Source organism: Lutjanus erythropterus, chromosome 21 (genome assembly GCF_056507025.1).
Source record: "Lutjanus erythropterus isolate fLutEry1 chromosome 21, fLutEry1.hap2, whole genome shotgun sequence".
In the NCBI taxonomy this organism is placed as follows: Eukaryota; Metazoa; Chordata; class Actinopteri; order Lutjaniformes; family Lutjanidae; genus Lutjanus; species Lutjanus erythropterus.
Window position 1 is genome coordinate 20,968,019 of NC_139337.1, and position 27,716 is coordinate 20,995,734.

The 27,716-nt window shown below is 41.3% G+C and overlaps 1 protein-coding gene and 1 pseudogene across 1 annotated transcript in view; one reads left to right on the forward strand and one right to left on the reverse strand.

Moving 5' to 3' along the window:
* The window catches only part of dipk2ab (divergent protein kinase domain 2Ab), a 36,953-nt gene extending 11,348 nt beyond the window's left edge, over nt 1-25,605 (reverse strand). Inside the window, exons 1-2 of the mRNA XM_084747409.1 lie at nt 25,133-25,605; nt 17,310-18,201 (exon numbers count right to left, since the gene is read on the reverse strand). Coding sequence (XP_084603535.1) covers nt 17,310-17,963 — 654 coding nt within the window. The 5' untranslated portion in view covers nt 17,964-18,201; nt 25,133-25,605. The remainder of the gene's footprint in view (nt 1-17,309; nt 18,202-25,132) is intronic.
* The window catches only part of LOC146307615 (sodium/hydrogen exchanger 9-like), a 103,461-nt pseudogene continuing 93,791 nt past the window's right edge, over nt 18,047-27,716 (forward strand).

Sequence of the window (27,716 nt, forward strand, 5' to 3'; positions counted from 1 at the left end):
GTAACTTTTTGTGGCTATGAGTCATCGGGCCATGGTTAATGTGAAATCCTCAGAGCAACAGACGGGTATCATTATTTGCTCTTTAATTGTTCTATGTTGATGTGTTGCAGCACAACTAACTAAAAAACAAACTGGTTTGAGGCTGCAGATTTTTAAAAGTGGAGGCTGAGGCAAAATGCTGCAGAGATGTCCAGTGCTGCAAGGCCAACCCTAAAAGTTTGTACTACCTGCCAAGCAGGGACTTTGGGGGGAGGGTAAAACAATATCCCTATAACTTATTTTAGACCCTCCAAAGGTTCCTACTCAATGGGGAAAAGTTCTTGCAGTGGAAACGTCTTATCACAGTCTGCTTTAGTGGTGTAAATCTATACCTTTGGTGTATCGCTTGTTCTCATCAGTTTTAAGAAAGCTCCACCACCAAGAGGGGAGGACAATGATAAGTTGCACACGTTGCAGTCTTGGTCGAGCCCCATTTCCCTGAGGTGACCCAATCAATTTTGGGCCAGACAAAAGTCTGTCCAGGAAGGACTACTGGCTTCCAGCAGCCTGTCTGTCTGTCTGTGCCTTGTCAGACTTGGCAATGACTCACCCAAACTTCCCCCAAAACTCACAGCTTAATAGCCTTCCTCTACATTTTCTGATAGAGCAAACTTGACAGGAAGAGGTATCTGAGGAAGAAGACATGTCTCAAAAAGTGAAAAATTCCAGCGGATGCTGAGAAACAAAGGATAATGGTGGGCTGACTGCACTCCCAAATACTGAGTACTGGCTGGAAAAGAGACAATCCCAGACTACTCAGATGTTTCTAGCCAACAGTCAATCCTACGTGACAGATTTTGGGATTATAGATTGAACTGGCTAAATATCTAAAATGGCTTTCTAATTTCTGAAGTTGGTATAGAAAGATTAGGTTGAAGCTGGATCTGTTGGTGGTACATCCCTATTAGGCCCGCTTCCCTTTGACCCAGATTCAAACCTACGATCGCTTTATGTTGCTGTAAATCTAAGCGGCTCTTAGTCTTGTTGACAAAACTTAGCATGTCCAATGTTACGGATAAACCTGCTTTGTAAAACGCCATCCTCCCTCTCTCACCCCTGCAGGGCGGATGGATAGATGTGAGGAAGGGGTGGTGTGGCGGGGGACCGAGAGCAACAGAAAGAGAGAATACGATGGAGACAGCAAACAGAGGAGACAAACAGAGTGTCTTTCACTTCTCCGCTCCAGTGGACAGGAGGAATAAACCAGCAAAGACCTGCCTGCTAAACACATCTCTCTCTTTGTTGTCAGGTTGCAGCCTGAATGGGAGCAAAACTAGAGCGGCGGCAGATGGGGGGATGGCTGATGGGAGGGAGGATAGGATGAATGCCCTCAGGCTACTTTCAGACACTGTCAACGACTGTTATGAGAACGCCTTCATGTCTGTCCGGCCCTCGTCCTCGGTTCTTAACATAGATGTCGCTCATTCACTTCTCCCTGCGTCAATTATCGTCGTCTTGACAACCTATACCTCTGTGCCATATTTATGAGCTTCCTACCTTTAAGTTTTATATGCAATAAGTCTAAAGGTGGGAACTACTGAACAGTGGAGCCTGGCACATGGAAGTGGGCACCTGAGCTTTGGATTCACCTATTGCAGGGGTTGATAAATACTCCATGTGTCCCACCAATCATTCTCCCTTAGCGCTCTTTAAACGGTTACTGTGCAGAAGTCATTAAAGTCTGCAATGAGGCGTTCAGGGGGGGTGGGGGCGAAATAAATTGGAAAGCCCAGCCTAATGTTACATCCACTGCACTATCTCTGAGCAGAAATGGGAGGTACTGTATGTGTGTGCGCTTGTATGTGTGTACTGCACAGGTAGTGAATTTTACCAGTCGACTCCCAATAATGTTATGCTATTGAAAAACTGCTGAAGGTGCAGAACTGCCAATGACACATCCCAGCGACTTTTACTGCTTTAAAGGTCTTATCACTTCTTGTTCCTGTCACTGGATAAAAACTTTTATGTCCTGCTTAGCAAAACCTTTAAAGCCACTGGAAACCCAAATCCACAAAAGCCTTCTAACTATGTCATTTAGGGTCTTATGTACATGTTAATAAGAACCTAAAAAGTATTGGAAATGGATTTTAATTAGAGCTGCAATGATTAGTTTTTTAATCAATTAATCACTTTGAATTGTATATTTAAAAAAAAAAATGCACAAATTCTCTTTAGCTTCCAAATAAAAATATTTCTTACTTTTCTATGACAGTAAATTGAATGAATTGAATTTGGGTTGTGGACAAAAAAAAGACATTTAAGGGCAAAACAACTGACTGGTGGATTTGAAGAAAGACCAGATGGAGGCTTCAGTTTCGCCTTGGAAAGAGCTGTCTGACAGCAAAGTAAAGCACTGAAAATATTCAAAATTTATTTAAACGGCCCTTTTTTAAGGTGGCTAAAATACATCCAAATTAGTATGCTAGTGCTGCAATGATTGGTCTAATAATCGATTCATTGATCCAAAGAAAATTAGTTACCAACTATTTTGATAATCAGTTACTCTTTTCAGTCACGTTTCAAACAAGAATATCTAACTGCTGGTTCCAGCTTCTGAAATGTAAGGAGCTCCTCCCTTTTCTTTGTAATTTCTGATAGTAAATGAAGAGTCTTTTGGTTTTTGACTGTTGGTTGTACAAAGCCTCCTAAAGACATCACTCTGGGCATCTGGGAAACTGTGATGAGCATTGTCCAAAATTTGTTTGACATTTTAAAGACTGCACATTTAATAGTGAATATAAGTTAGTTAGCTGCAGCCCTGCAGTCCACAAAATCAGATCTGCTACACAGTCACAGAAATGTTCTAGACTACTAAAGAAGCTGATTTATTATTTGATTATGTTATGAACATTTATTTTCACTCAGATTCTTGTGGCTGCTTCATGAGATACTCAGCTTTGATAAGATATATGCATTTTTACTTATTCCAAGTAAACTTTCCAATGGTTTTAACTTTTATTGGTACCAAATGTTCTTATTTCACAAACAAGTTTCTCTGCTAGAATTTCTTGCAGAAATAATGAGGCTGACTACAGAAACAATGAAAGACAGGAAGGAAAACAGAGCAAAACAGAATTGTCTCAATAAAGACGACCTCACAGTGACTTCTAGGCCAAAGTCTGACTAATTTAATCTTAAAGGTTGTGCCGGTGCACTACAGTAGCATTGACGGGGGGATGAGGGAGGGGGGGTTTGTATTTTCCGCTCCCCTCCCTGTAATACAACAGACACAGTGGCGTCCTCTTGGGGGGAGATTGGAGTGGGCTGAAATGAAACAGGGCCACAGACAAATGGGCAGCCTCTGGAGAAGAGGATGAAACGAATGGAGCGAGAGGCACAGGAACACACACCTGCGTCCTGACATCTGCTGACAAAGGCATGCCCTTCTACTGGGCCACTCGGGGGAGGGCGTGGGCGTGTGTGTGTGAGAGTTCGAAAGAGTCTCTTTGTGCGTGCGTGCATGTGTGTGTGTGTGTGTGTCTATGTGAAACTGTATCCAAGTGCATGTGAATGAGAACATGCAACGTGACCAGGGCTGATAACAACCTCTATTCAGGGGCCGAGTAAACATGAGCGGCTCCCAAGATATTGCCTTGGCTGGCCTGCAAAGAACACTGGTCAATCAAACACACATATACATGCAGAGACGCACACACAGACCCACAAATACACAAATGCACAGAGCTGCGTTCATGAATGCAAGATTTGAAAGAGGCAGTCGCCTTCATCCTGCAACCACAACTACTTACAGCAAAAAGGAAATTAGTAGTTTGCCACAGAAGCGTTTCATGTGTGCAGCTTGTTAGAGCCTTAAGCAGGGTGTGGTGTAAATTCTCAACATTTTCTGTCCTCAACAAAACTCTGCTGCTTCATTGCAAACAAGCTGAGACAGGACTTGTCAGGAGTCTGGGGATCAAAAGGTAACGTTGAGGAAGCGTGGCGGACAGATGCGTTCAGTCAGACGACAACATCAGCATGAAAAAAACTAAAATTAATGCCTCATGGTTGTATGCCTCCATTAACCGGAGAAGTTTCAGTTTACATCCATGTCTGTGTAGTAGTGAGTAGTAGTAGTAGTGGTAGTAAAGACTTTGAAGGAATTTAATGAAAGGTATTAAGTGTATTTTTATCATTATATGTCTGATTCTAGTGAATCATTTCCAGTGAGAAACAGGCTGTCTTCACTTAGAGACTATTTGTACAGGAGTACAGCGGACTGATAGAGAGCTGAACATTATAATGTCACAATGAAGTTCACCTTTGACCTTTTGGAGAAAAAATGTCATCTCAATGTCACCTCATCATTTTAGACATTTGTGTCAAATTTTGTCATAGTTAGTGGGATGCACAATTACTTGCAATATTATCAAAATTTCAATATGGCCAGATGCAATATCAAAATCGCAATGCGTGGGAAAACAGTGCTATAATGAGGTACTGTAGTGCTGCAGCAAATGTCACATTACCCCAATTTTAACTTTTTTTTTTTTGTAATGCAAAAATGATCATTCCCAATAATCGTATTTCACATCGCAATTTCAGTCAAAATAATCTTAATACGACTGTTTTTCTTCTTCTTCTTTTTTTTTTTTTACCCCATATTGTGCAGTCCTAATAATTAGTACATGAATTCTTGAGTTATGGGCAAAAACATGTTTTGTGAGGTCATAATGATCTTGACCTTTGACCCCAAAAACCTGATAAGTCCATCATTGAGTCCAAATGGATATTTTTTAAGTATTATTATATTATTTAAGTTTGAAGGAAATGTTTGTTTGTAAGCTATTGCCTTCACAAGAATGGTATGGATGGACAACCCTAAAACATAATGCCTCCAGCTACGGCTGTCACCAGCGCCGATCAATTAAAGAAAAAAACCCTCTCAACCCTGATGCTGCAAAATGAACATTTATTCAGCCTGTTTATCAGAAAGGGCTTAGCGTTAAGAAGGAGTCACATCTGCTCTGCAAGGTTGGGGCTGCCAAGCTGGACTTGGGGGGGGAAAAAAAAAACAAAAAAACATGCCGCTTTTCTGTGCAGCTCTCCCATTGACCTTATGTGTCTGGAGGATGTGTGGTGAGCCCCGTCTGGCATTTTGCTGGCCATTTATGTTTAAAATCCAGTCGGTCGGTCCGCAGCAAGAGCTCAGGCCCCACAGGGGAGCCAGCGCTAACTCCTCATCCTGGCACACATGGCGCTATCCCTTTTCTTCTCTTTTTGCTCTCGTCTCCTGCTGCTGCTGCTGCTTCTCCTGCTAACCCTGCTTTTTCCCCTCTGCCTTTGTTCCACCCCCAAAACTTGCAATACAGGGCAGTGATGCTGTCTGTTCCAGACATGGAAGCCAGGAAATGCCTAGTCAGAGCACCAAGCTGAGGAGAGAGAGTGTGTGTGTGTGTGTGTATGTGTGTGTGTGGTGTGTGTGTGTGTGTGTGTGTGTGTGTGTGTGTGTGTGTGTGTGTGTGTGTGTGTGTGTGTGTGTGTGTGTAAAGGAGAATGAAGAGTAGGGAGAGACAGAGACTGTTAAGAGTATGTATCTGAATTTAGAATAGGCCCTGCCTCTTTCTTTACCAGACATGCGGTTCAAAGAGTGCAAAGTCACAGTGTGTAGAGCTGGCAGCAGTCTTGGGAAACAGGAAAATCATTGAATGAAGAAGACAGAAACTAGAAAGGACTGCTGAGTGTGTGTGTGTGTGTGCATGCGTGTGTGGAGCAGTTGGGGCCAATCAGAAAATAAGAGGTCGAAAAACAGTGAGCTTAGATGAGAAATCAAAACTAAGAGGTCAGGTAGACGGACTGAGTGAGACCACAAACAGTCGGCGGAAGGAAAGAGCGTGCACATGATTCAGTGAGCTCCGTCAAGCGCTGATAGAAATGGGTTAGCTGGGTCTGAGTTCTGCAGGCCTCTGCTCTGTGGAGAGAGAGAATGAGAGCAGGATGAGGAATGAGAGCACAGGACAGTGCAGCTCGAGGGTGCTAGTACACACTCCGCCGCTGGCTGATAGCTGAAACCCTCTGCCGACCTGAACCTGAGCCACGGCGCACAGAGCCACCTCATAAATCCCCTCCGCTGGAAGACGAGGAATGTATTAAGTCATACGCAGCGGTGTTGACTCAGTCTAGGTGGTATTGCCGCCCACATGGCTGGAGAGGAACCCAAGTGAAGCTTGGCCTGAGACCTGAGGGCTGTGGCTTTGAGGCCTACATCAAGGGTTGTGTATTTCAGGGCAGGCGCCAATTATGTCAGGGGCAGCAGGGTGGCGTTGTGAGTAGAGAGACTGCTCTCATTGACCCTGCACTCTGACCTCTTTGCAGAAGAACGGCAAACAGAGAGAGGATTTCCCCTACAAGGAGCAATTAAGTGTTTCGCATGCTTGACAAGACTTTAACTAACACAACAGGAGGTGGCAGCCTATGGCCAGTTCCCTTAAAGGAATAATTTGGATTATTTGAAGTGGGACTGTATGAGGTACTTATCCATAGTCAGTGTATTACCGACAGTAGATGCCAGTTGGCATGCCCCCAGGCTGGAGAAACAGAGAGAAGTACCAGCACCAGGGTTTAATCAATAAATGCGTCACTGCAAACTGTTGTATAAATACAAATCTGTTTCGGATTGGTATACACCGATGGAAATTTGCATACACACAAATAAACCTATCTCATCATAAACATATTATTTTAAATACCATGACTGTGTGTAAGCCTGTGAGTGACATAGCGTACCAGAGCGCCAGTGCCATCTCACATTTTCAGACACCACTGAAGTGAGCTAATTTAATGACAGAAAAACAAAAATAGTAAAACCATTTACTCATGGAGCACTTCACAATAAAATTATAAAACATTTCCAACCCATGCAATAATCATAAAAGCACAAAACAGAATAAAAGACAATCCAGCTCCACCTCTATATGCCATCAGACAGGCTTTTCTGATGAGAAACCGCTGTTATATAAACCAAATATTGCTCTCTTCAAAACAACTAAACTCCATGAGCAAAAGCCATAATTTTACCTTGCATGTCATGGCAGTTGCTGGTTTACCGCTGGCTTGATCTGTTAGGCCGTTTGTGGTATGTATGGCTTTGGTTTTGAACTAACCTTTTAAAAAAATGAATATTGATTTTTTTTTTTTTAAATACTTTTTGGGGCTTTTTATGCCTTTAATCTAGAGAACAGCTGAAGATATGTCAGGAAAGGGGCAGAGAATTTAGGGGAATGACATGCAGCAAATGGCCATAGGCGGGAGTCGATCCCACGGCCACTGCAGAGGACTCGCAGCCTCGGTACATGGGGTGAACTCTACCAACTGACCTACCAGGCGACCAGAACATTGATTTTTTAGGTGGCTAAGATTGGTTTTGCTGCTGATCCTGTCCACAGCAGTTTACTGCTTAGCCTTCTAAACCTATACTCCAAAACTGGGGTGTGTCAACCGCAATCAAATGGAGGTAAAACAAGGGACTCCCTAAAAACTTGGTATTTTGCCTGGGTGGGTTCAGCTTTGCACGTAAGCTCTGTGACCATCTGTGGTCTGAATACACATAGTTTTTTTTTTTTTTTTTTTTTTTTTTTGTTAACAATTCAGGGTGAGTTAGTTTGGTACAAATAATGTAGGTTACTACTTCAAATATGCACTATTTAGCCATGTTTGAATTTTCAATTGAATGTCTCACATGCCTATCAAGATATCAATATTCATAGAATTCGAAATCAGTTTATTTAATGGATGTCAATGTGAAGGCATGATAGAATGTATTATCCATGTTTTCCTATAATTTATGTATTCGGTCTCAAACCTATATACATGCACATCTATAATGTAACTCGTAAGCATGTTTGGGTGGGAAGATACTAATCATTAATAATGATCATACAGATCCTCCATCTGATTAAATATTTGTTGTTGGACATCATTTAGTTGTACATATTTCCTATTTAATGTTATGATGGGCAGTTTGAGAATTTATCAAGCCAGGTAGAAGTTATTTGAAAACCTGCAGCTGTGCCAGGAGTACAAGGAGTAAAAATCAATGATCATAAAAAAAGAAAGAAAATCATCTCTGTTTGAAGTTACGACCAAGCATGAGCTCGCTGCATGTTTAATCTTGGTGTTAAGGCAAAGACTAGGTTCATAACTTTTTATCCAAAATGTGACAAGACGACCCAATGAGACACACACACACACACACACACACACACACAAAACACTGCAGGACAAGACACAAAATAAGTTTTTAGGAAGTCCTGGTAATACACTGACTATCAATAAGTACCTCATACAACCTCACTTCTGAACCCTTAACATTTACACTACCAGTGAGAAGTTTGATTAAATAAAGTTGTTGTGTGCAAATGTTCAAGACTTAACGATGCTACAGTGCATCCCTGACCTCTCATATTTTCTCTGACAGGAACTAGGTGCCTGATGCTTTAATGCAGTGGACAATTTTATTACTGCAGGCAAGCTGATGGGCTAAAAAGCATATTCTTGCTCTAACATTAGGCTGTAGGCTCTCCAGGGGACACGGCGCAGTAAAGAGGCACTCGTTACGGATCCATATTGGCCGTCTTAAGGGGCCCAGGGAGAGTTGTGAATGGGGTTAGACTCTCGAGCATTGCAGGAGTGCGTCTTCAGGAGCTGGGCGTAAGGTAGGTTAGGGTGCAGGCTGTAACAGTAGGAAGCTGGGGGGAGGGTGTGCAGGGGGGATCTAAAAAAGGAGCTGGTGTGTGGGATGAGTCGGGTGAAGGGGGGGGGTTCAGCCACAGGCATTTACCTAACCAAACACAGCTGTCATGCATGTGTGTGTATGTGTGTGTGTTTGGAGAGAAGGAGAAAGAGAGAAAGGATTATGGTAACACAAGCAGTCTGGCTCATTCAAATGGGGGGAAAACACCACAAGGCTCTGGCTTGTACAACACACACACAAACCCTCCGCTCCTCTCCTCTCTGCCTCCTCCTTCTCTTCTCCCCTTTCCACCAGGGCCTCCATCCAGTGAGGGCAGCCAAAAGAGGGGAGTCGGGCCCAGATAACTCCCTGTCTTATCCTAACAGGATTCAGTCTGTACACAAAGGCCTATAAGAATAATGAAAGGGGGTTTGGGAGCACTTGAAGCAGGGTTAAGCGGCGTACACAGCCTCCTCTCTTATGTGCTAAGAGCGTCACAATCCCCCAGACCCAAAAACAAAAGGTTCTAATCACAGACTAGCAACTTAAATACTATTTACCGGTGGACCTCAGCCACTGAGCCGGCCTCAGAGACAGAAGGCTCTCACTTAAGCCGGGATAGCATGCAGTGTCTGTGATTAAATGAAAAGAAATAAATAAAACTAGAAACAAAACAGGCTTTGATCCTCTTTGTAAAGAGGCATGACCCAGAAAGCCAGACCATAAGATTGCAGTTTTCCTGCACAGACAATAGAAAATGCTCACATTTGGTGCATCCTTTGGCGAAACATCATCATGTGGGCAATAAAGATAATTTCTTTTAATACGCATCACTGTAGAAATTGTGTAACTGCTCCATCTATCTTCCTTTTTTTTTTTTTTCAAACATTTGACCACTGTAATTGACTGACACTGTAATCACTGACAAAGCAGGCAGTTTCTTAGTTTTATGCAATCCGGTGCAACACCACCACCAAGCACCTGAATATCCTCTGACACAATTAACCTTCATAAAGATAAGATTTATTGCAGGCCTCTTTTATTGCAATACATCATGCTGTTCCATTAGTGTGTTCCTGTTTCCAATGTATATTTTATGCACCATACTGTAAAAATAACTGCTTTTTGTGTTTCAGATATGGTGGGATCTAAAGAGTAGAGCTGGACTGATATATATCGGCCTAGCACAGCTATATTGGCATCGGTGTATATTCACATTTAAGATGCTGAAATAAGAGAATTTCTTTTTTTTTTCCTTAAAAAATAACTCAAAAGGATAAATCGATTATCCAAATTGTTGCCGATTAAGTTAACAATTGATTCCTAATCGATTAATCCTTGCAGCTCTAAAAGTCTTAACATCCATGAACTGTCATTCTTTTGTTAATTATACAGTTAGCTGGGCTGCACAAAATAAAAAAAATACTGTGATTATTTTTAGCAGAACAGTGTTTGCAATATGATTCACGATTAGTGAATATTTGCATCACAATTTTCATTTTTACTGGAAAAGAAAACCTACTGAAATCATCATGATGTGACATCTATTGGGATTTTCACCAAACACGTCTTCTTCCATCTGAAGCACAAGATCTGTAGGCCAATGCATCTCTGCAGCCCTACAGTACTTCATTATAATGATGTTTTTTTTAATAGAGGCCAAATGTTTTACAAAACAACCTGCAGCTTTTGTAATTTGGATTTTGCACTTGTCCATATTGCAGTTTTGATATATTTAAATTAATTGTGCAGCTCTGGTTTTATGCAATCCAATACAACACTACCACAATCTACCTACATAGCCTCTGACATAGTCCCCAAAAACACTAACCTTCACAAATATAAGATTTATTACAAGACTGTTTTACTGCAATACATCATATTGTTCCAGAAGAATGACTCTGTTTTTGCAATGTATATTTTATGCACCATATTGTGTAAAAATAATTGCTTTTGTGCTACAGTTGGGGAAAAAAGAATTTCTTTGTGAACACTGTCTACCTTCTTTAGTGTTTAATTAAAACATGTCTAACACCTAATTACTGTCATTCTTTTTTTCCACAAATTCAGTTATAAGATGATCTGACTAATAGCTGGTGAAGGCAGCTTGTGCATCAGCTTATGATCTGATGCATTTAAATTTATTTTCCTATTAAAAATGAATCAAGGTTCAGTGGGTCACAGTTGAGGTACCACCTTTGCCTCATTGTGCGCCAAGAAAAACCCTGAATTTATACCATTTACTTTGGCTTAGTTTCCTAAAGTGGATGAGCATCGTAATAGATTATGCAGAGCCTCATTAAATCAACAGCATACCAAAGAGGCATCCCCCCACCCCATTTTAAAAAATTCAAACAAGCTGGCAGTGTGTTTGCTCAGAGCCCCATGAATGTTTACTTTCACATTTGCGTTAAAATGCTGCTGTCAAAAATCTTGGGAGGAAGAGGCGATAAGGTCATCCGTCTAATCTCCCTCTTCTGTCTCTTCTCCGTTTTAGTATCAGTGTCAGATGTCTGTGTTCTGGGAAAAACAGACAGTGTTGCGTGAGAGGCTCATGCCTTTCTGACGAGTGTGTCTGTGTGTCAGGTGAGGGCGGGGTGCCAAATGAGGAGGTGGATCTGTGGAAGGTGAGGAGAGACAGTACAAGAAAGATGGAGAGGGGTGTCTGGGAGAGCACAGATTTTGAGTCTAGAGGAGATGACTGAGTTAACCCCAGAGGCCTGTCACATCCTATTCTCAGCTTCACTGAGCAACACAGGGCTGAGGACCAAAAAGGGTGCGAGCGCAGTCACATGCTCCTGGCGAGCTCACCAAGCTTAATGATTTGGAAGAGAGGACTAGGCCAAATCGAACTAATTTAAGGTTGGGCCAGATGTACTCCATCAAACACAACCATCACCTGATGAATCAGTGAGTCATCTAGCTGAGGGAGAGGAGCCAAGGGTGGCAAATAAGCTCCTAGCTGGGGGAAATGAGAAGAATTTATTACTCGCATTTTATGCAAACCAAGTTACTGTCGAGTAAGAGGTAAAATTAAACAGCGTCATGTAATTTCTCTGGTTGGCAACAAGACAACTCCTTGACACAAGTGAATTCATCACAGTAACAGAGAAACCTTTCTACGCAAACTAGGGCTGCAACTAACGATCATTTTCATTGTTGATTAATCTGCCAATTATTTTCACCATGCATTGATTAATCGTTTAGTCTATAATACGATTGTCAAAAGTACCAACACTTCAATACTACATAGTTTAAAACAATACAATACTAATATTTGATAGTATCAGACATACTGAAGCGATGAAAAGGAAAAGATCTAAGTGTTCATTCAAGTTCAGTTTAGTCTTAATTGTCCTGCCTGAAATTTGGCTTGCAGCAGAGCAAAACTAGACAGAGTTTAGCGACTTCTTCTGTACCACCACTGTGTGCAGATTGTTAATTTAAAAAACAAACAAAAAAAAGTACTATTTTTTTAAAAAAGTTTAAAATTCTGGTATGTGGACAACCACAGTCTATAAAATGTCAAACATTGACCAAAACCCACATCTCTTAATTTAGTGTGCTAAATGGAAAAGAAAGGCAGCAAATCCTCACATTTAAGAAATTAGAACCAGCAAATGTTTGACATTTATGCTTGAAGAATGACTGAAGTGATTAATTGATTATCAAAACAGTTGGCAACTAATTTTCTTTGGATTGACGAATCATTAAAGCTATACAGTGAACCTTAAAGCAGCAATTGCACGTTCAAGTACTGCAACCCAAATAGTGAATTGGATCCATAGACAAGTCTATCTTACAAGTACATTAAATAGGTTGAAATTTAAATATTCATTCTATGGTTGATAGAACTTGTTTCCCCTCCAGCGAACATTCAGCATTAATTTCAACTCTGATTAATGTAAAATTGGCAAAAAGTAACTGAAGTTTCAGGAAGGAGTTGAAATTTCATAGGAGAACACAGTGGCTGTTGCGTTGTTGTCAGGAAATCGAGTATTTCAACTATGCATGTTTCCTGAACTTCTGATGAGATTTCATGGGCATTTCATGATCTTTTACAGAAAATATAACAGATTTCTCCTTTAAGAAAAATACTGGCAAAACATCCTATATTGGTTTTAAGAGAGAAAACAGATGAAGTTGCATAAGGCACCTCTTACTGCAAAAGGATTTTCTTGTTTGGCTGTCGTCATTTTGTCTTCCAAAAATATGTATTCCCCAAAGCCAAATTGTCTTCCACGTGACAGGAGAAGTGGGGGTGGTGTGTTTGTATGTGTGTGTATATGCGTGTGTGCTTGTGTACCACAGAGCACACAAAAAACGCATTGTTGGCCAGACCTGAAACAACACAGCAGATTGTTTCCCACTGACAAAGAAGGTCTGGTTTCTCATAGTGAAACAGGGCCGATTTACTGCCTGTGGCTTCAAAAGACTGGAAACAGAAGCCATTCGAAGAGAGAGTGCAGCTCACTGAGCAGACAGCAGAAATGTTATTGGCATTATTCAACTGTATAAAGCCAGAGGAAAAGAGATAGAGGAAAAACCCCAAAACCACAACACTGGCAACCGACAACAGCAGGGAATCATTTACACTAAATATAGCAAACTTAAATTATACACTGAGTGATACTGGCCTCTCCAACTTACTGAGGAGGTGTTTAACTACAGCCAGGCGAAATGAAGCGTAGCTCTAGGCCTGACAAGAAGGCAGAGTGATAAATAGTCGAAATAAGGATCAGGTTTCATTAAATAACTGGTCATAAACCTCAGCCCACATTCCCCCACCTTTTGTTAAAGCCAGTCCCTACGCAATAGCGCTAACCTCTGGTAAAAACAGAGACCAAGGTGTTGTGGTGCAGCACGTCTCCTGTTCAATCTCTATAGACGCCATTAATTCTTTATGGTCTACTGCTGCCCAACCTTGTGTACAGGGTCTCTCGGCAAATTTTCTCCTCATCTTTTGAGTTCAGTGATGCTGACGAACACTTGAGGCACTCAGGATCTGTGAATCTTTGAGATGTCTGGCACATTTTTTTTTTGGTATATTATCCATCCGCACACGATCCGTGCCCACCATCTGTTACCCCTGGCCCTGGTGCAGTACACAGAACCTACAGTTCTCTTTCATATGCCCGCAGGTCACAAGTTCAGGATGAGATCAACAATTCATGAGTCTCTGTAAACATGCAAAGGCTGCATAGAGAGGAGAGAGAAGAGAGATGTGGACAATGCATCATGTGTTGGTGTGTGATTCAGCGAGCCTCTGAACTGGGGCATAATGGCATTAAAGAAAAACACTGATGGAATTATCTGGCCAGAGTTTGTGGAGCGTACACAACCGGGCAGGGAAATATAAGGGAGGATGACACAGATAGAAGAAAGACGTAATGAGAGAGAAAAGAGGAGAAAGGGAGGAAGGGGGCAACCACACATGGCTAATCAGATTTTATAGATTGACCAGACTAAAAGGCTGATCTTGCCTTTTGTCCTCCGAAATGCCTGGAGGTGTGCGGCTCTATGTGTAGCGGGGGAGTCGGGGGGTCAGCGTGAGTTATTGAATGTCTGTTATTGAATGACATGGGCCATGACCATTGTTGTTCTGTCCCGTCACGAGACGCAGTCAATGCCAGGTTGAAATTGAAATTGATTGGCTGCTTGTAAATCAGTGACAAAAGGCAAAGGATGCCAATTGTGCTTGTATGATATACAGTATGGCGGCTTTGACATGCAGGATGTCAGAAGAGAAATGGGTCAAAGGAAGACCTTTAAAGGGATAGTTTGGATTATTGGAACTGGGGTTGTATGAGGTACTTATTCAGAATCAGGGAATTACCAACAATAGATGGCCGTCGGCACTTCACCTACTTTGGAGAAGCAGAGAAGAGTACCAGGACGGCAATGAGCTGCTGTGGACAGGGTCAGCATATTTATCATTTTAAAGGTAGAATCGGTAGGATTTGTCCGAGCTGTTTAGAAATACACCATAATGATTATTAATGATTACCGAGTCTTATTCATAGGATGTCAAGACTGATGTTTTGTGCTGGTAAAGTGTCCCGAACACATCAAAATAATAAGAAAATAAGAAAATACAAACAGGGCAGGTTCTCTGCAGAGAAGAGGCTGGGTTATAAGTGATGAATGAAAAGGATTATGTTTATGAGTCTATACATTGTTTTTTGGAAAATGTTGCATATTATGCCTTTAATTTAAGTTTCAGTGCACATACGCTATATATTTAGAATATTTTTTACCACTTTACCTTGTCATCAGACAGTGTTTTCTGACTGGAAACCACCATTATATAAGTCAAAACAACCAAACTCCAGTCATTTTAAAAAAACATTTACCATTTGACCTTGCAGAACACAAAAGATAGTGATATTGGGCTCATATAACAGTGGTTTGTCTCTCAGAAACAGCCATCTGACAGCAAGAAAAAGCAGTGAAAATATTCTAAATATAGTATACACCTAAACTGATAGATTTTTTTTGTGTGGATTTTTTTAAGGTGGCTAAAATACATTTTGCTGCTGATCCTGTCCACAGCAGCCACAGCTCCAAACTGGGGGCATGCCATCCGCCACCTACTGTACATAATACACTGACTCTTGACAAGTACCTTATATTCCCCCACTACAAATGATGCAACTTACGTCTTTAAAAGTCATACAGGCCCTATTTGGTTTTGGGCAGCATGTTTAGTCAATTTCCAGCTCATTTGCAACATTAAAAAGAAAAGGGAATGATTTTGCAACAGTGTCTTTTTGGTTGGTTTATTTTTTGTCAGTTCATTAACAATGTAAATTTTAACTGAACCTTTTTTGTACTGTTATGCTTAAATTAAGACAGCAATATAGGTCAAAAACGAAACAAAAAAATCTAAGCTTTTAATTTGGAAGATTGGTTGAGGATCAAGATTATTTTGCTGATCCCACAGCAGCGCCGTAAACGATCTCTCCACATGTCATCTCCCACAGATGACGAGGATCCAGTGGACACAGACATATATTAAAATTAAAAACAACTTGGACCATTTACAGATGCATCCTTGAATAATTCAAAACTGCCCTACATATAGTGTTAAATATGCAGTATCGCCGCCAGCCAAAATCTCTCATCTTTTGGGAGGCCACAGCTCTTAAACCTCGTCTCTATTCTAAGCAGAGGAATATTCGTGCTCCAGATAGCGGCCGGTGTAGCCTCGAGTTTAGGGAGGGTGTAATGGCTCGTCTCAGATCTATGGAAGAGGAAGGAAAAGGAGGATTCCCGCCCTGTAATTTACTGGGGGCTTTGTGGGCCAACACCCTGGCTTGCTTTGTACTGATGCTCTTATCCGCTTTGCAGCAAAGGTAATCCAGGAACTGTGGCTTATCAACTACTTGGAAAAAACACCTGGTGCCAAAGATCAGCTGACAGACATCTTTTTATCGAGATGTGAGATTTTCCTCAAAAGAGCATTTTCCTACTCATTCCAAACAAACAGCTCGATTTCAAAACCAGTAAGAAACTGACAATCACAATTTGTTTTCATTAAAAGAAAACACAATCTCCTGTTTAATGTGATACCAAATTTGTGGCAGTTGCTTTTTATGCCAAGTTTTATTTAGACAAAACAAGAAGTATCAATAAAACTGCTGTAAATAGTTATGATGAAATGAATCTCCTAAAAGAAGAGAAAGTACCTTTTTATAACAAATATGTGATCCACAACATTTCTCTCCATTTGCCTCCTGAGTCAACACTCAGTGTCTGACCACAACCAATCTTCCATTGGATCATGCTGGGATTTCAAAGTAAAAGAGAAATGTCCCAGACTCCAACACAGCTATATTATGAGAACAAACTACAGTAATGTGGCAATAGGTAGAGTTTTTGGCAAATTATGAGACGAAAAAAACCCCACAGAATTTGTGTGTGGAAAAATTTCAACCTAGTCAGTCTTCCCCATAGACTCCTTTTACTTGCCCAAAGTCAATTTTTATTTGCTCCTACACAAATAGTTTTATTTATTAGCGGTTATCAAATAACAACGACTAAAGCTGACTGTGTATGTTTAATCCAGGGCTGCACCATCTATAAAAGGTCAGAAAATAGTCAATGTCCATCCCACTTTTTCAAGTCCAAGGTGATGTCTTTAAATGTCTTGTTTTGTCAGTCAAAAAAACAACAATATTTAATTTAATATAATAATAGAAGACAAGCAGAAAATGGCTGAAAACAGCAGTTTCTGTCATTTTGCATGAAAAATTACTTATGAAAATAGTTTAACAATTCATTTCAATAATTCACCACTTGTCCGGACAGGCAAGTAAGTTGCTGGATTTTCTAGCCTGACAGGGCAAATTACTTGCCCCTGGCAAGTGAGCAACCCCCCAACTTGATGTCAACTTAAATTTCTGGGTGTTAATACACTGTGAATGTTGTTTTAAAAAAGTGGGTGTTCTCGGGTGCTATAGTACAAAACAGAATGGGCACTCCAGTGTGCTATAGGGTCAAGAGGGTTTAAGCCTCAAATGGTACCACACTAAAACTGATATAAAAAGCTCCTGCCAAGAAAACACACAACATAGGAAAAAAATTCAAACAGACATGGTACCTGTAATACGAGTGGTTCTGGGTTGAACGCCAAGGTCATGAGTAGCTGCATTCTCTCTGTGTCCTTGAGGTTCTTTAGCAGGAAGCTGCCTGAGTCTTTGGTCTCAGCATACCTGCGGACCACGCGGTCCAGCAGCCTCTGAGAGGGGCAGTGCACCAAGTCCGACCAACCCTCCACCACCTCTGGAGTGAGCAGACGAACGTCGCCGTTGATCCGGGCGAACTCAGTCTTGTACATGGCCTGGATGAGGTCGCAGCGCGGCCTGCCCGTGGCCCTCTTGCAGATTTTCTGGTCAATCTCGGCCAGCTCCTGGTTGGAGCCAAGCCGTTTGAGCACCACACGACGGGTGCCCTCCCTGGGCTCCCCGTACTGGGCAAAGTAAACATTCTTGACATTGAAAACATCTAGGAATCGTAGGCGACCCCAGGTCTCGAAAGAAACTTGGCCGTTCATGAATTTGCGGCACCAGCTGGTGCCAAAGCAGGCGGGACACTTGTTGAGGTTGATGAAGCGTCTGTCGGTGAGCTCATTCTTCTGGAAGGAGGCGAACAGGTTGTGGGTGTTCATCAACAAGATGACAAACAATCCCACCACCAGCAACAGCTTCAGACAGCGGTACAGGCGGCCAAGTTTGAGAGGCAGGAAGCGCAGCATGATGGGGACGGGGCAGGGGCAGGGGCGGGGGGTTCTTGAGGGATAGGAGAGGTATTGAGATGATTGTCAGGGAGCTAACCTCAATGCCTCTCCGTCATGATGTACCAGGGGAGCTTCTAAAGCGGCAGGCAGGGGCGAGGTTGGCACAGCTGCCCCGTGCCAGTCTCTGGCAGAGGCCAGTGAGTCATGTTCTCCCTTCTTGGTGTTTGTGAGCAACTTCGAGCCAGCAGCAGCAGCCCTGAAATCAAGAAAGAAAGGGAGGAGAACTCATTACATCAGGGCAAATAAAAAGCCACATTTCATAACACCGAAATTGGCCCTTTTGGTTGTGGATAACAAGTGAAAAGTGTTTAATTTTCCTTCTGTTGGGCCGGCAACCTGAACACCTGAGTCCTAACATGTGATACCTCCTATAAAACAAAGAAGCACTCACTCTGGCATATGAAAGTGTCTCACAAATTTGAATTGCTCGGGTCATTTGAGAGATTTCATTACTTTTTGAGCAGAGATGAGATGGCCCACAGCCAACGCAATAAGCCTGCCTGTGCCTGTTTGAGCTTTTTTCCCTCTTTGGGAAATCATTTCTTGTATACTCCCCCAATATAAGAAAGATAAATAAAAGTATGGAAAAGGGGAGAATAAAGTGTCAGTGATCAAATTAAGAGGAAATGTACAACATCCTCTTCTAGTATAAATAAAATGTGCTGCACTCTGTGGATGATTCCTCAGAGGACCTCCCTCCACAGCTACAGAAGTATCCATCACTTTTCCTTCGATGCACAGCAAAATAACACGCCGTCTGCATACCTCAACAGTTACACAGAGCTCAGAAACCTCGATTTTTTTTTCTTCCTCTCGCTTCAAATGGAGGAATCTCACTGCATTGTGAAGAGAGTCACGCTGTGCGTAGTTTAACCTTTGATCAGAGTTGCCCTGCTTCGTTTTAATCATGCTTTGAAGTTGTTTCTTTGAAAATGGCTGGTGTCACTAAAATAACGTCTGTGGTTGAGGGGGAAAAAGAATCTGTGAATGCCTCCATTAGGCATATCGACGTCAGCAGGGGAGGAAAGGGTAAGAACTAAGGTGTGAAAGAAAGAGACAACAATCTGGGCTTGTAGCACCAGACTAAAGCTCTCATGTGCCCCCCCCCCCCATAGTTTACCCATGATGAAGACATGTCAGACCCCCCAATCAGCTTTTTAGCAATGAGTCTTGTAAGTCTTATAAGTCGCTTTACAAAAGACAATGACTCAGGCCATGCAAATTAGCCATCCTCAATTAGAGCTCATTAGGACATGCCTATTAGGACAGCCGACTTGAGAGGGCATGGCTAACGAGCAGGCACACTAGTGTGATTAGTGTGCATGTCGATGGGTTCCTTGCGTTTTGCTTTCAGATCGAAGTGGCTGAGATCTGGGAGAGACACGGGGGCTCGGAGGCAGCCAAGAGAGCAGAGCAGCGGTTGGGAGACTTGTGCGGCTGTGGAGTGGCAGATAAGAAACTGAATACACCAGTTCTTACCTCACACCTCTGTCTGAAAATACCTCGAGCAGATCGGGCCAACATCACTAAAATGTAAAAATAGACCATATCCAAACAGACAGCTGCACTACATGACCGTATTTTTTTTTTTTTTTAGGGGAAAAGAAAATATGATTCATGCGTTTTTTTTTTCTATTCTTACCACAAATCTAAGACTCAAGCAATGTGACTCAACTGCAAGCAATGTACCACAAATACGACCGAGATAATGAGAGTGACAAACTTACTTTACATCATGTTTTAAACTCATTAAACTAAACCAAATAGCTACTGTAAATCTTGTGTCACAGTTTCCCAAGACACGGGACATAATCTATTAGTTTATTCCATCACTGTAATGAAGCACAATGAAAACGGGCTTTACGAATGACTCATTTAGAGGACACTATGAATGCACCGCTTTATGCCCACATTAACCTGTGATATCTCAGAGGCAAAATTGCACAATGAGATAATTCTTCATGCATTTTTTTCTGAAACAGCGTTTCAATGGGCACCGTAAATAAAGAAACTCTAGGTCTACACATTGAGCTGACTTCAACAAAATGCCTCCAGTGTGATAAATGAACAATAACCAAATAACCACTCAGCCGCACCCATTCAAACTGAGCTAAAAAGAACACAATAATCTAATACCGTCTGAAAAGAAATCATTCAAATTCTACAAGATATTCATATTAAATTGGGAAAGGATGATGGATTGGGAGATGGGAAATAAAGAAACAAAATTTCAATAGGAGTCAAAAGGATGTGTGCCTTCTACTACAGGGACTGAGAAGAAGCTGATTGCTTGAGGGAAAAACTGAATATCCCGTTGCTGTAAGATCCTGATTCAAGTGCCATTTAGCATTTGACACAGACGGTCACGGCACAGACGTGGCTGCAAGATCTTGGGAGCAGATATGAGATTTAACCGGGATCAAGCAAAGGGCTCTGAGATGACAAAACACCACCTCAGTCAGGTCGAGGAGGAGATGATCACCCCTTCACCCTGAGGAGGAAACGACAAGCTCGAACAAGCCCCCGAACAAGGCCTGGACACGACAGAGTAATGAGATGCACAAGGTGGTGGCTAACACGGGGAGGATGCATAGCTTGTTCCTCCTCTCTAGAGAAAGTGTTAGGCCTCGATTACCTATGGCGTTTTACCTGGATTACGCCAATGACCATACTAATTAATAGGGCACCGTGATAAGATACACATAGCATTTTCATTCTCTGAATTTTAACAACCACAGTGTTAAAATGCTTAAAAATGTCACCGCTGAAACATACAAATGCACCACCCATGGCTTATCCTTGATCCTCTACTTTTGTTTAGCACAAAGCAAGAGAGTACAAGAATTGAAATGCTACTAGATTAGAGTTTTTATAGCCTGCTGCTGCTGCCGCTGCTACACATGGAGTAATAGTGTGAATGAGACCAAAACATTCAGCTTTATTGGAAGGATGGCATGGTCATTTAAGATGGGGATATTTTCCCAGGTAATTGCCCCACTAGACTGCGTCTTGTGAATTTTACACCTGCAAAAACATTTATTTAACTCCCTCGCTGTCTATTGCTGTATGCCACCCCATGGCTGAGAGTTATTTAAAAGAGGAAGGTAGACTGTGCAGCGCTGTATGCCAAGGTTGCCTACTCAGGTTTTTGACAAGGGTAAAGTTCACTTAGAGCTCTAAATTACAGCCAGATGCTTTGTGTTCTGACAGATGTTACCCACTGGAATAGAAGGGCAGTGAAATTTAAAGCAGTGTTTTCTTTAGGACAAACCTCACTGTGCCCGCAGAAAACTTGTGTTTTAAATTAGCCCCCCCTCCTCTCCTCTCCTCCTTTCCTCCCCCATGGTGCCTCTGCCTCGCTCTGCACACTGCGAGAAGAGAAGGAGGGATGCACAATACCGAGAGGAAAACCCTGTTTAGAATAAGCACCAAATTACCTCTCATCATACACAGCCGCTGCCAAAACTGGGGTAAGAAAGTTTTTCAGCGTACTCCCGTCTACAAAGTACTGCGGTGAGCGCTTCGAAAGAGAGGCAAAGAAAAGAGGGCAAATCAAAGGATGCCTGACTCCTCATGCATGGGAGATGAGTCTCGCATTCAAAATGTTCCAAGTTTGGCAGATGTTAAGAGCCGCAAAATGGCTCATTACTGGGACAGAAAAGGCGCAAGATGAAGCAATAGGCCCCATGTTGGCTTAAAACAGAATGACAAAGGTCGAGACAGACGAAGATGACATCGTAATGTCCTAATATTTCAACTTTTATTAAACTTAGATTTTGACAGAATAACCCAGATAAGAAAGTTGAAAAGGAAATTTCCTTCTGGAATAATCTTTTCCACAGCTCATTGTGTGAAAACTGGTTTCAGATAATGACGTACGAGGGCAAGGCTACCATTTCCTTCACTGCACCTGAGGCTAAACTTCATTATGATATAATGAAGTCAAGCCACACATGAACATGCTTGATTAATTCCACTGGAAATGCAAAAGAGAGTGCAAAGAGGATGTGGTGAAAAGGATTGGAATAGAGTGGAGGAGCTGGAATAAAAATATAGCGAGGAAAGATATAAGCGATGATGGACAGCAAGGTGAGAGAAACTTTTGAGTTATTGCTCTTGTGATGGAAATGAACGGAAAGAGATCACTTGAATACAGAGCAGCACTTCTCCATCTCTGAATGGATGCACACAAACACACACACATGAACGTGTCTACCTCCGGAGACCGCGGGCATTACCACCAAGCCCTGCTCAAAGCTCGGAAAAAGCCCCCCCCCCCCCCTTTCCATTGCAATGTGCGGCTCTAGCTGGAGAGAGGAACTACTGTTGCCAAGGTTATCGACTGAGGGAGTCAATAATGTTTGATCACAAAAACATTCAGCCACAGCCGGATTGCTTCAGTACAGCAAACACGTAGACGATGATGGATAGATACAAATGACAGTAACATTCGCGTGCCTAATGGAAAATTGAGTCCTCAGAATATAAGCACCAATTAGCAGCATCCCCACATGAACATTAGTCCATTCATCTCTGGCCCAAACCAAATCCAAGAGGTTTTAATGAGAATATCAATGGTATCTGCTTTGCGCCAAACTGCTGCAGCTGTTCGGAAGGACGCACTCGAACTGGGAAGACTTCTTCCACTGATAACACATTTGTTTTGTCTAATTTAAACAGCTGCATACTTTCACAAGCTAGTATCATCACTCTGTGGAAGTTTGAAAAGTTGTCATGCATTTAAATCTCATGTTAATGTTACTGCAAAAACAAATGTGTCATCTAAGTGAAGCTACACTCAAACTGATTAAAACAAGCTATCAAAACAATCTAATGGGAAATGTGTTTGGAGTGGGGGTGGAATAAAATTGATTACCTGACAGACATCTACTATTTGTCAGGTCCGTTTATTATCTAATCTAAGGTCATTCCTGATGTAGCTCCCATCTGTTGTCGAAGTTGCTTTTATCCGAGTATGATTTGTTGAATTTGGAGGTCAAAAACAAAAATATACTGCTCCTGTGGGAGCTTTTAGACTACAATTACAAGACTTTACCCTGCTGAGCGCTGAGAAACATTCAAATCAACCACCAGCAGAACGTCTTAAGTGTATCGGTCTATTTTCATTGTTCCCTTGTCGACTAACCTTGCAGAAAGGCTCCACAATTAGTCTCCTGATATGGAAAAATTAATTCCAAGCTGCCTGTTCTATTCATTAGACTGTAAAGAGAAATTCCTTAAGACTTATTATAAGCCTTTTCAGGACCAAACAGTATAACTGTTGTGGTAATCTTTTTTTCCCTTGAAGAAATCAAGGGCAGAAGTTTGCACAGAGCGTACAATCGCAGAAATCTCATGGTCAAGTCAATTTAGCTATTATAGCAAATTACGCTTTCATTCTCAGAGCCTGAGCCTCTCTTCTCTCTGTGTGATGGGCAAATGGCTCAACCTGCTGCTTCCTCGCGCCAACAAGGAAGACGAATACATAGCAAATCAATCCAAATCACGTTGGCCAAGAAGTGGAGACCTGTTGAGGAGGTGCATTGTTTTGAGGAGTCATGAATGGGAAGAACTGCAAAAAACATGAAACCCTTTAAATGCTGCCTCAAGCAAATAAAAGTCTGCTAAATGTGAATATGTTCTGCATACAAATAGCTAAAGGAATATATGTTTCTGGGCTACAGGGACAGACATTTTTGCCGGTCAAATTACCCAAATATGGCCGGCTGTGCAGGAGACTGGCATGAAGACGCCCTGTGTGAATTTTATTATTTTGTAGTCGACATGTGTTTCGGCACCTGAGACATGACTCTTGGTCCCTCATGAGAGAAATAACTACCGAAAAAATACGGGCACTTTTGAGATTGAGATCTGATATCATCTTGATCAATCAATCAGCTGGTCTATAAAATGTAAGAAAGTGGTGAAAAATGTCGATCGGTCTTTCCCAAATCCCAAAATTACATCCTCGTATGTCTTATTTTGCTTGCAACCCAAATATATTTAGTTTACTGTCATAGAGGACCGAAAAAAACAGATATATTAAGATTTATGAGGGTAGAATCAGAGAATTTTTACTTTTTTCTTAAAGAATTACTCAAACCAGTTCACTGATTATCAAAATATAAAATAGTAATTTAATATCCACATCTGTCTGGCTGTACAAGAGATGATCCATGATGAGATGCCATTACGCTGCAGTTTTGTGGAGTATATTATTTTGTAGATGACAATAAGTTGTGTTTAGGTACCTGAAATAATTACCGAAAAGATAGGGTGATGGTCATTTTGAGATGCCATAAATAGTTGTGCTGTAACAAACTAGGGCTGCAACTAACGATTATTTTTCATCATTGATTATTTTCTTTATTCATGAATTAATTGTTTGGTCTATAACATGCTGCGTTTTGTTTTACCCCCAGCTCAAAAATATTCACTGTTATACAGCAGTTAAGAAACCAGAACACATTTCAGAAAGTGGAATCAGAGAATTCTGACTTTTTTTCTTCAATCCAATTAATTGATTTTCAGATTGGTTGGCGATTAATCCAGCAATTGATTCATAAACAATTAATTGTTGCAACACAATATATGATATTATCCACATCTGCCTTGCTGTACAGGATATTATGCATAATAACACTACATTGCACTGCAGTTTTGTGACTTCAGTTTTTTTCCCAGTGGACATTAGGTTGCGTTTAGGTACCTGTGACATGACAAATGTTCTCCAATGAAAGAAATAACTACCTTACAGATAAGACATCTGTCATAATGATGCCAGAGATAGCTGTGTTGGAACTAACATGACAACAGCAATAAGAAACTCTCTGTTACCGTTCAGCAGGCTGTGGGCATCAGATAAGGGAGTTTGTGTCAAAATAGACTTTTATCGAGCCTTTTAATCATTTCTGGGCTATCAACAGTGACGCTTCAAGTCTCAAGCATCCTCTTAGGTTAGAGAAAACTGCTATGTTTTCTTTAAATCCTTTTTTTTATCCACCCAAACATGTCGAGGACGCAATAAATAAGAGTATAAGCGACTCCTTACATTCACATTGTGCAGACTGACTTTAGTTCCGTGTGAGCACAGGCTGCAAAGAGGAAGAACAAACTGTGAAACAAACCTGTATGACTTTTCCTCTCTCCGGGTCTGTAGTAGTGAATTGCTTAGCGCTCAGTTCATATCATTCTTCAAAGTTGCGGCTACTTACGAGGCGGGCGACGGATACTTAAAATCACCTCCGACTGTGTCTAAACCGAAAACAGCTTCTTCAAAGCTCGACGGAGATCTCTATCATGCAAACTCAACACGGGCTTCCCATTTTCTAGCTCCTAGGTATCTAGCCAGCTAGCCTGCTAGCTGCTGAAATAAACAGTTGGGATGTCGAGTCTTAACTCTTCATATACCGGCTCTTTCCGACCGGACGACGCGGTCCTCCTCACAAAAGGCAACGGCGTCCGTGTTGTGCATTAACGTCCATATCTGTCCGCGTCTCGTGGGTCCCTTTGTGGTCACGGAATTGCCTCTTTTCTTCTTCTCTCAGGCAGCAGATCACTCCTCTCCAATACCACAATGGGTTCTGTTTCGACTCTTTTCAACACCAGCCTCTTTGCCGTTTGCGACACCCGACGTCCGTTTACGGCCGCGGTTGCTAAGCGATTGTTCTAATATTGTCTTGTCTGGAACGCCGCCCCCAGTGCAAAGTTTGTCCAGATTTCTATTTTTTCCCAGAGGCTCCATCAAGCTAAAATCATTTTTTTATGCAAATAGTAACATAATCTAAAATTAAACTTTAAATAAGATATTTTGTTTTTACATTTTTTTTTCTCTTTTTTATTAGATCAACGCACCGCAACTTAATAGGATCCGGAAAAAATGCTGAAATATGTATAAATGAAAGTTATAGAAAAAAAACAGACCTTTTATTTAAACCAGGCAACAGAATCAACTGAAAGTTAGACTTGTCTGTAGGCTACACGATCAATTTGTAAAATAACACCAAGGGGCCTAATTCATACGTGGTAAGTTCGGTGTTTAATTTTGCACCCTAGGGTCAAAATTTATTGACACATACCTACACATACATATCTATTCATTTTTCTTAACGTTTTAAAATATGTACTATTTTTTGTATAACAATCGAAATAACTGAAAGACCAAAATAAGGCGTTATAATCAAACTACTAATTAATGAATTAGCTGCTAATTAAGGCCAATGACTGAATCTCCTATAGCTTAAGGACAGAATGGAGATTCAGCGTCCCTTGCTCTCGCAGTGGGCTCGTACATTACTTTGAATTCACCGCCATCTGCTGGAAAAGGACAGAACAACCAACGAGTGATGCATTCAAGTACTTTTGGAAATACCGAAATTACTTAAAAGCATACCAAAGACATTCAGAAACTGAATGGAAAAAAGATTTGTTTTTCTTGCAGTTTAGGGTAAATAATAATAATAACAATAATTAAATTAATTTACACAGTTCCTTTCAAAGAAGTTACAAAATGCTTTACAGAACATATTTCAAACAAAATACCTAAAATACATACTACTACTACAACTAACACTTCTGCGTGTCGGCCTACCTGTGGGATTACCTTCAACCTGTCAAAGAGATCAGAAATTCCCAAGCAGCAGTAAACGCAGCACGGGCTCTCGACCGCTGCTGATGCGGATGCCATTTCCTCTAAATTGAATATCAAGTGAAGCAGTCGTTTCCGAAAAGTTTGACCCAGACTAAGATTTAGACTTAGACAGGACAATGCAGCATTATTGGTTTGCCACTCTTGCTTATATTTATGTGAAATGTGCATAATGTATTGATAGGAAATAACAAGGTACAGCTGTTACCAATGATACTAATTAAGGCCATGTTCTATTTAGAGCAGTGGAGCCTTTCCAGTGAGCCAACATGCACAATAGCAGCACCCTGACTCTGTCTGACCTGAATGTAACCTCAGTTAATATCATTGCTAACACCTGTGTTTACCCTGCTATTTCATGTCAAAACGGCTGAAGAGAAAAGGGGCACAATAAATACTACCAGTCTGGTATAAATAAGCTCAGATAGGCTTCACAGCTAAAGGAAATTAGGGATAAAAATATTTTTAAAATTGTAATATACAATTAACTTGTGAAGGCCCATGTGTGGGTGGTTGTTTGGCTTTGTCGTGATAATTGATACTGAATTTTAATTTAGGTTACCTTTACGCCAAACAGGGTACATTAATTGGCAGGGAGCACCAGATACCATAAACTATTAAGGGCTCAGCAGCTAGCAGCAGTACTTGATTCATGCAATATTTAAAAGTTTGCAGTTTCACCAGTGTTTCATCACTATAACATGTAATGTAGAATGTCCCATGTGTGCTATATTTGTGTCCTTACTGTAGGATTTTTTGTCTTGTACCCTTTTATAGGACTGTTGGTGACTGCACATCACTGTTATTGGCTGATAAAGACTTTAAAATTAAGTACCGGTATAAGGGCTGAATTAAAATTTGATTGAAATTGCAATATGACCTGTGGTTTTCAAGTCCCAGGAGGTGCAGTTTTTGGGAAAGGCAAAATGTTTGTCAAAGTACCATTTTAAATTAAATCTTGTTGTGCTGCAGATATATTCTGGCCTGCACATAAACGACTTAAACACAACGTGATCATTCTGATATGTTTTTCAGTTAAAATGAGAATAATGATGCAAAAATTA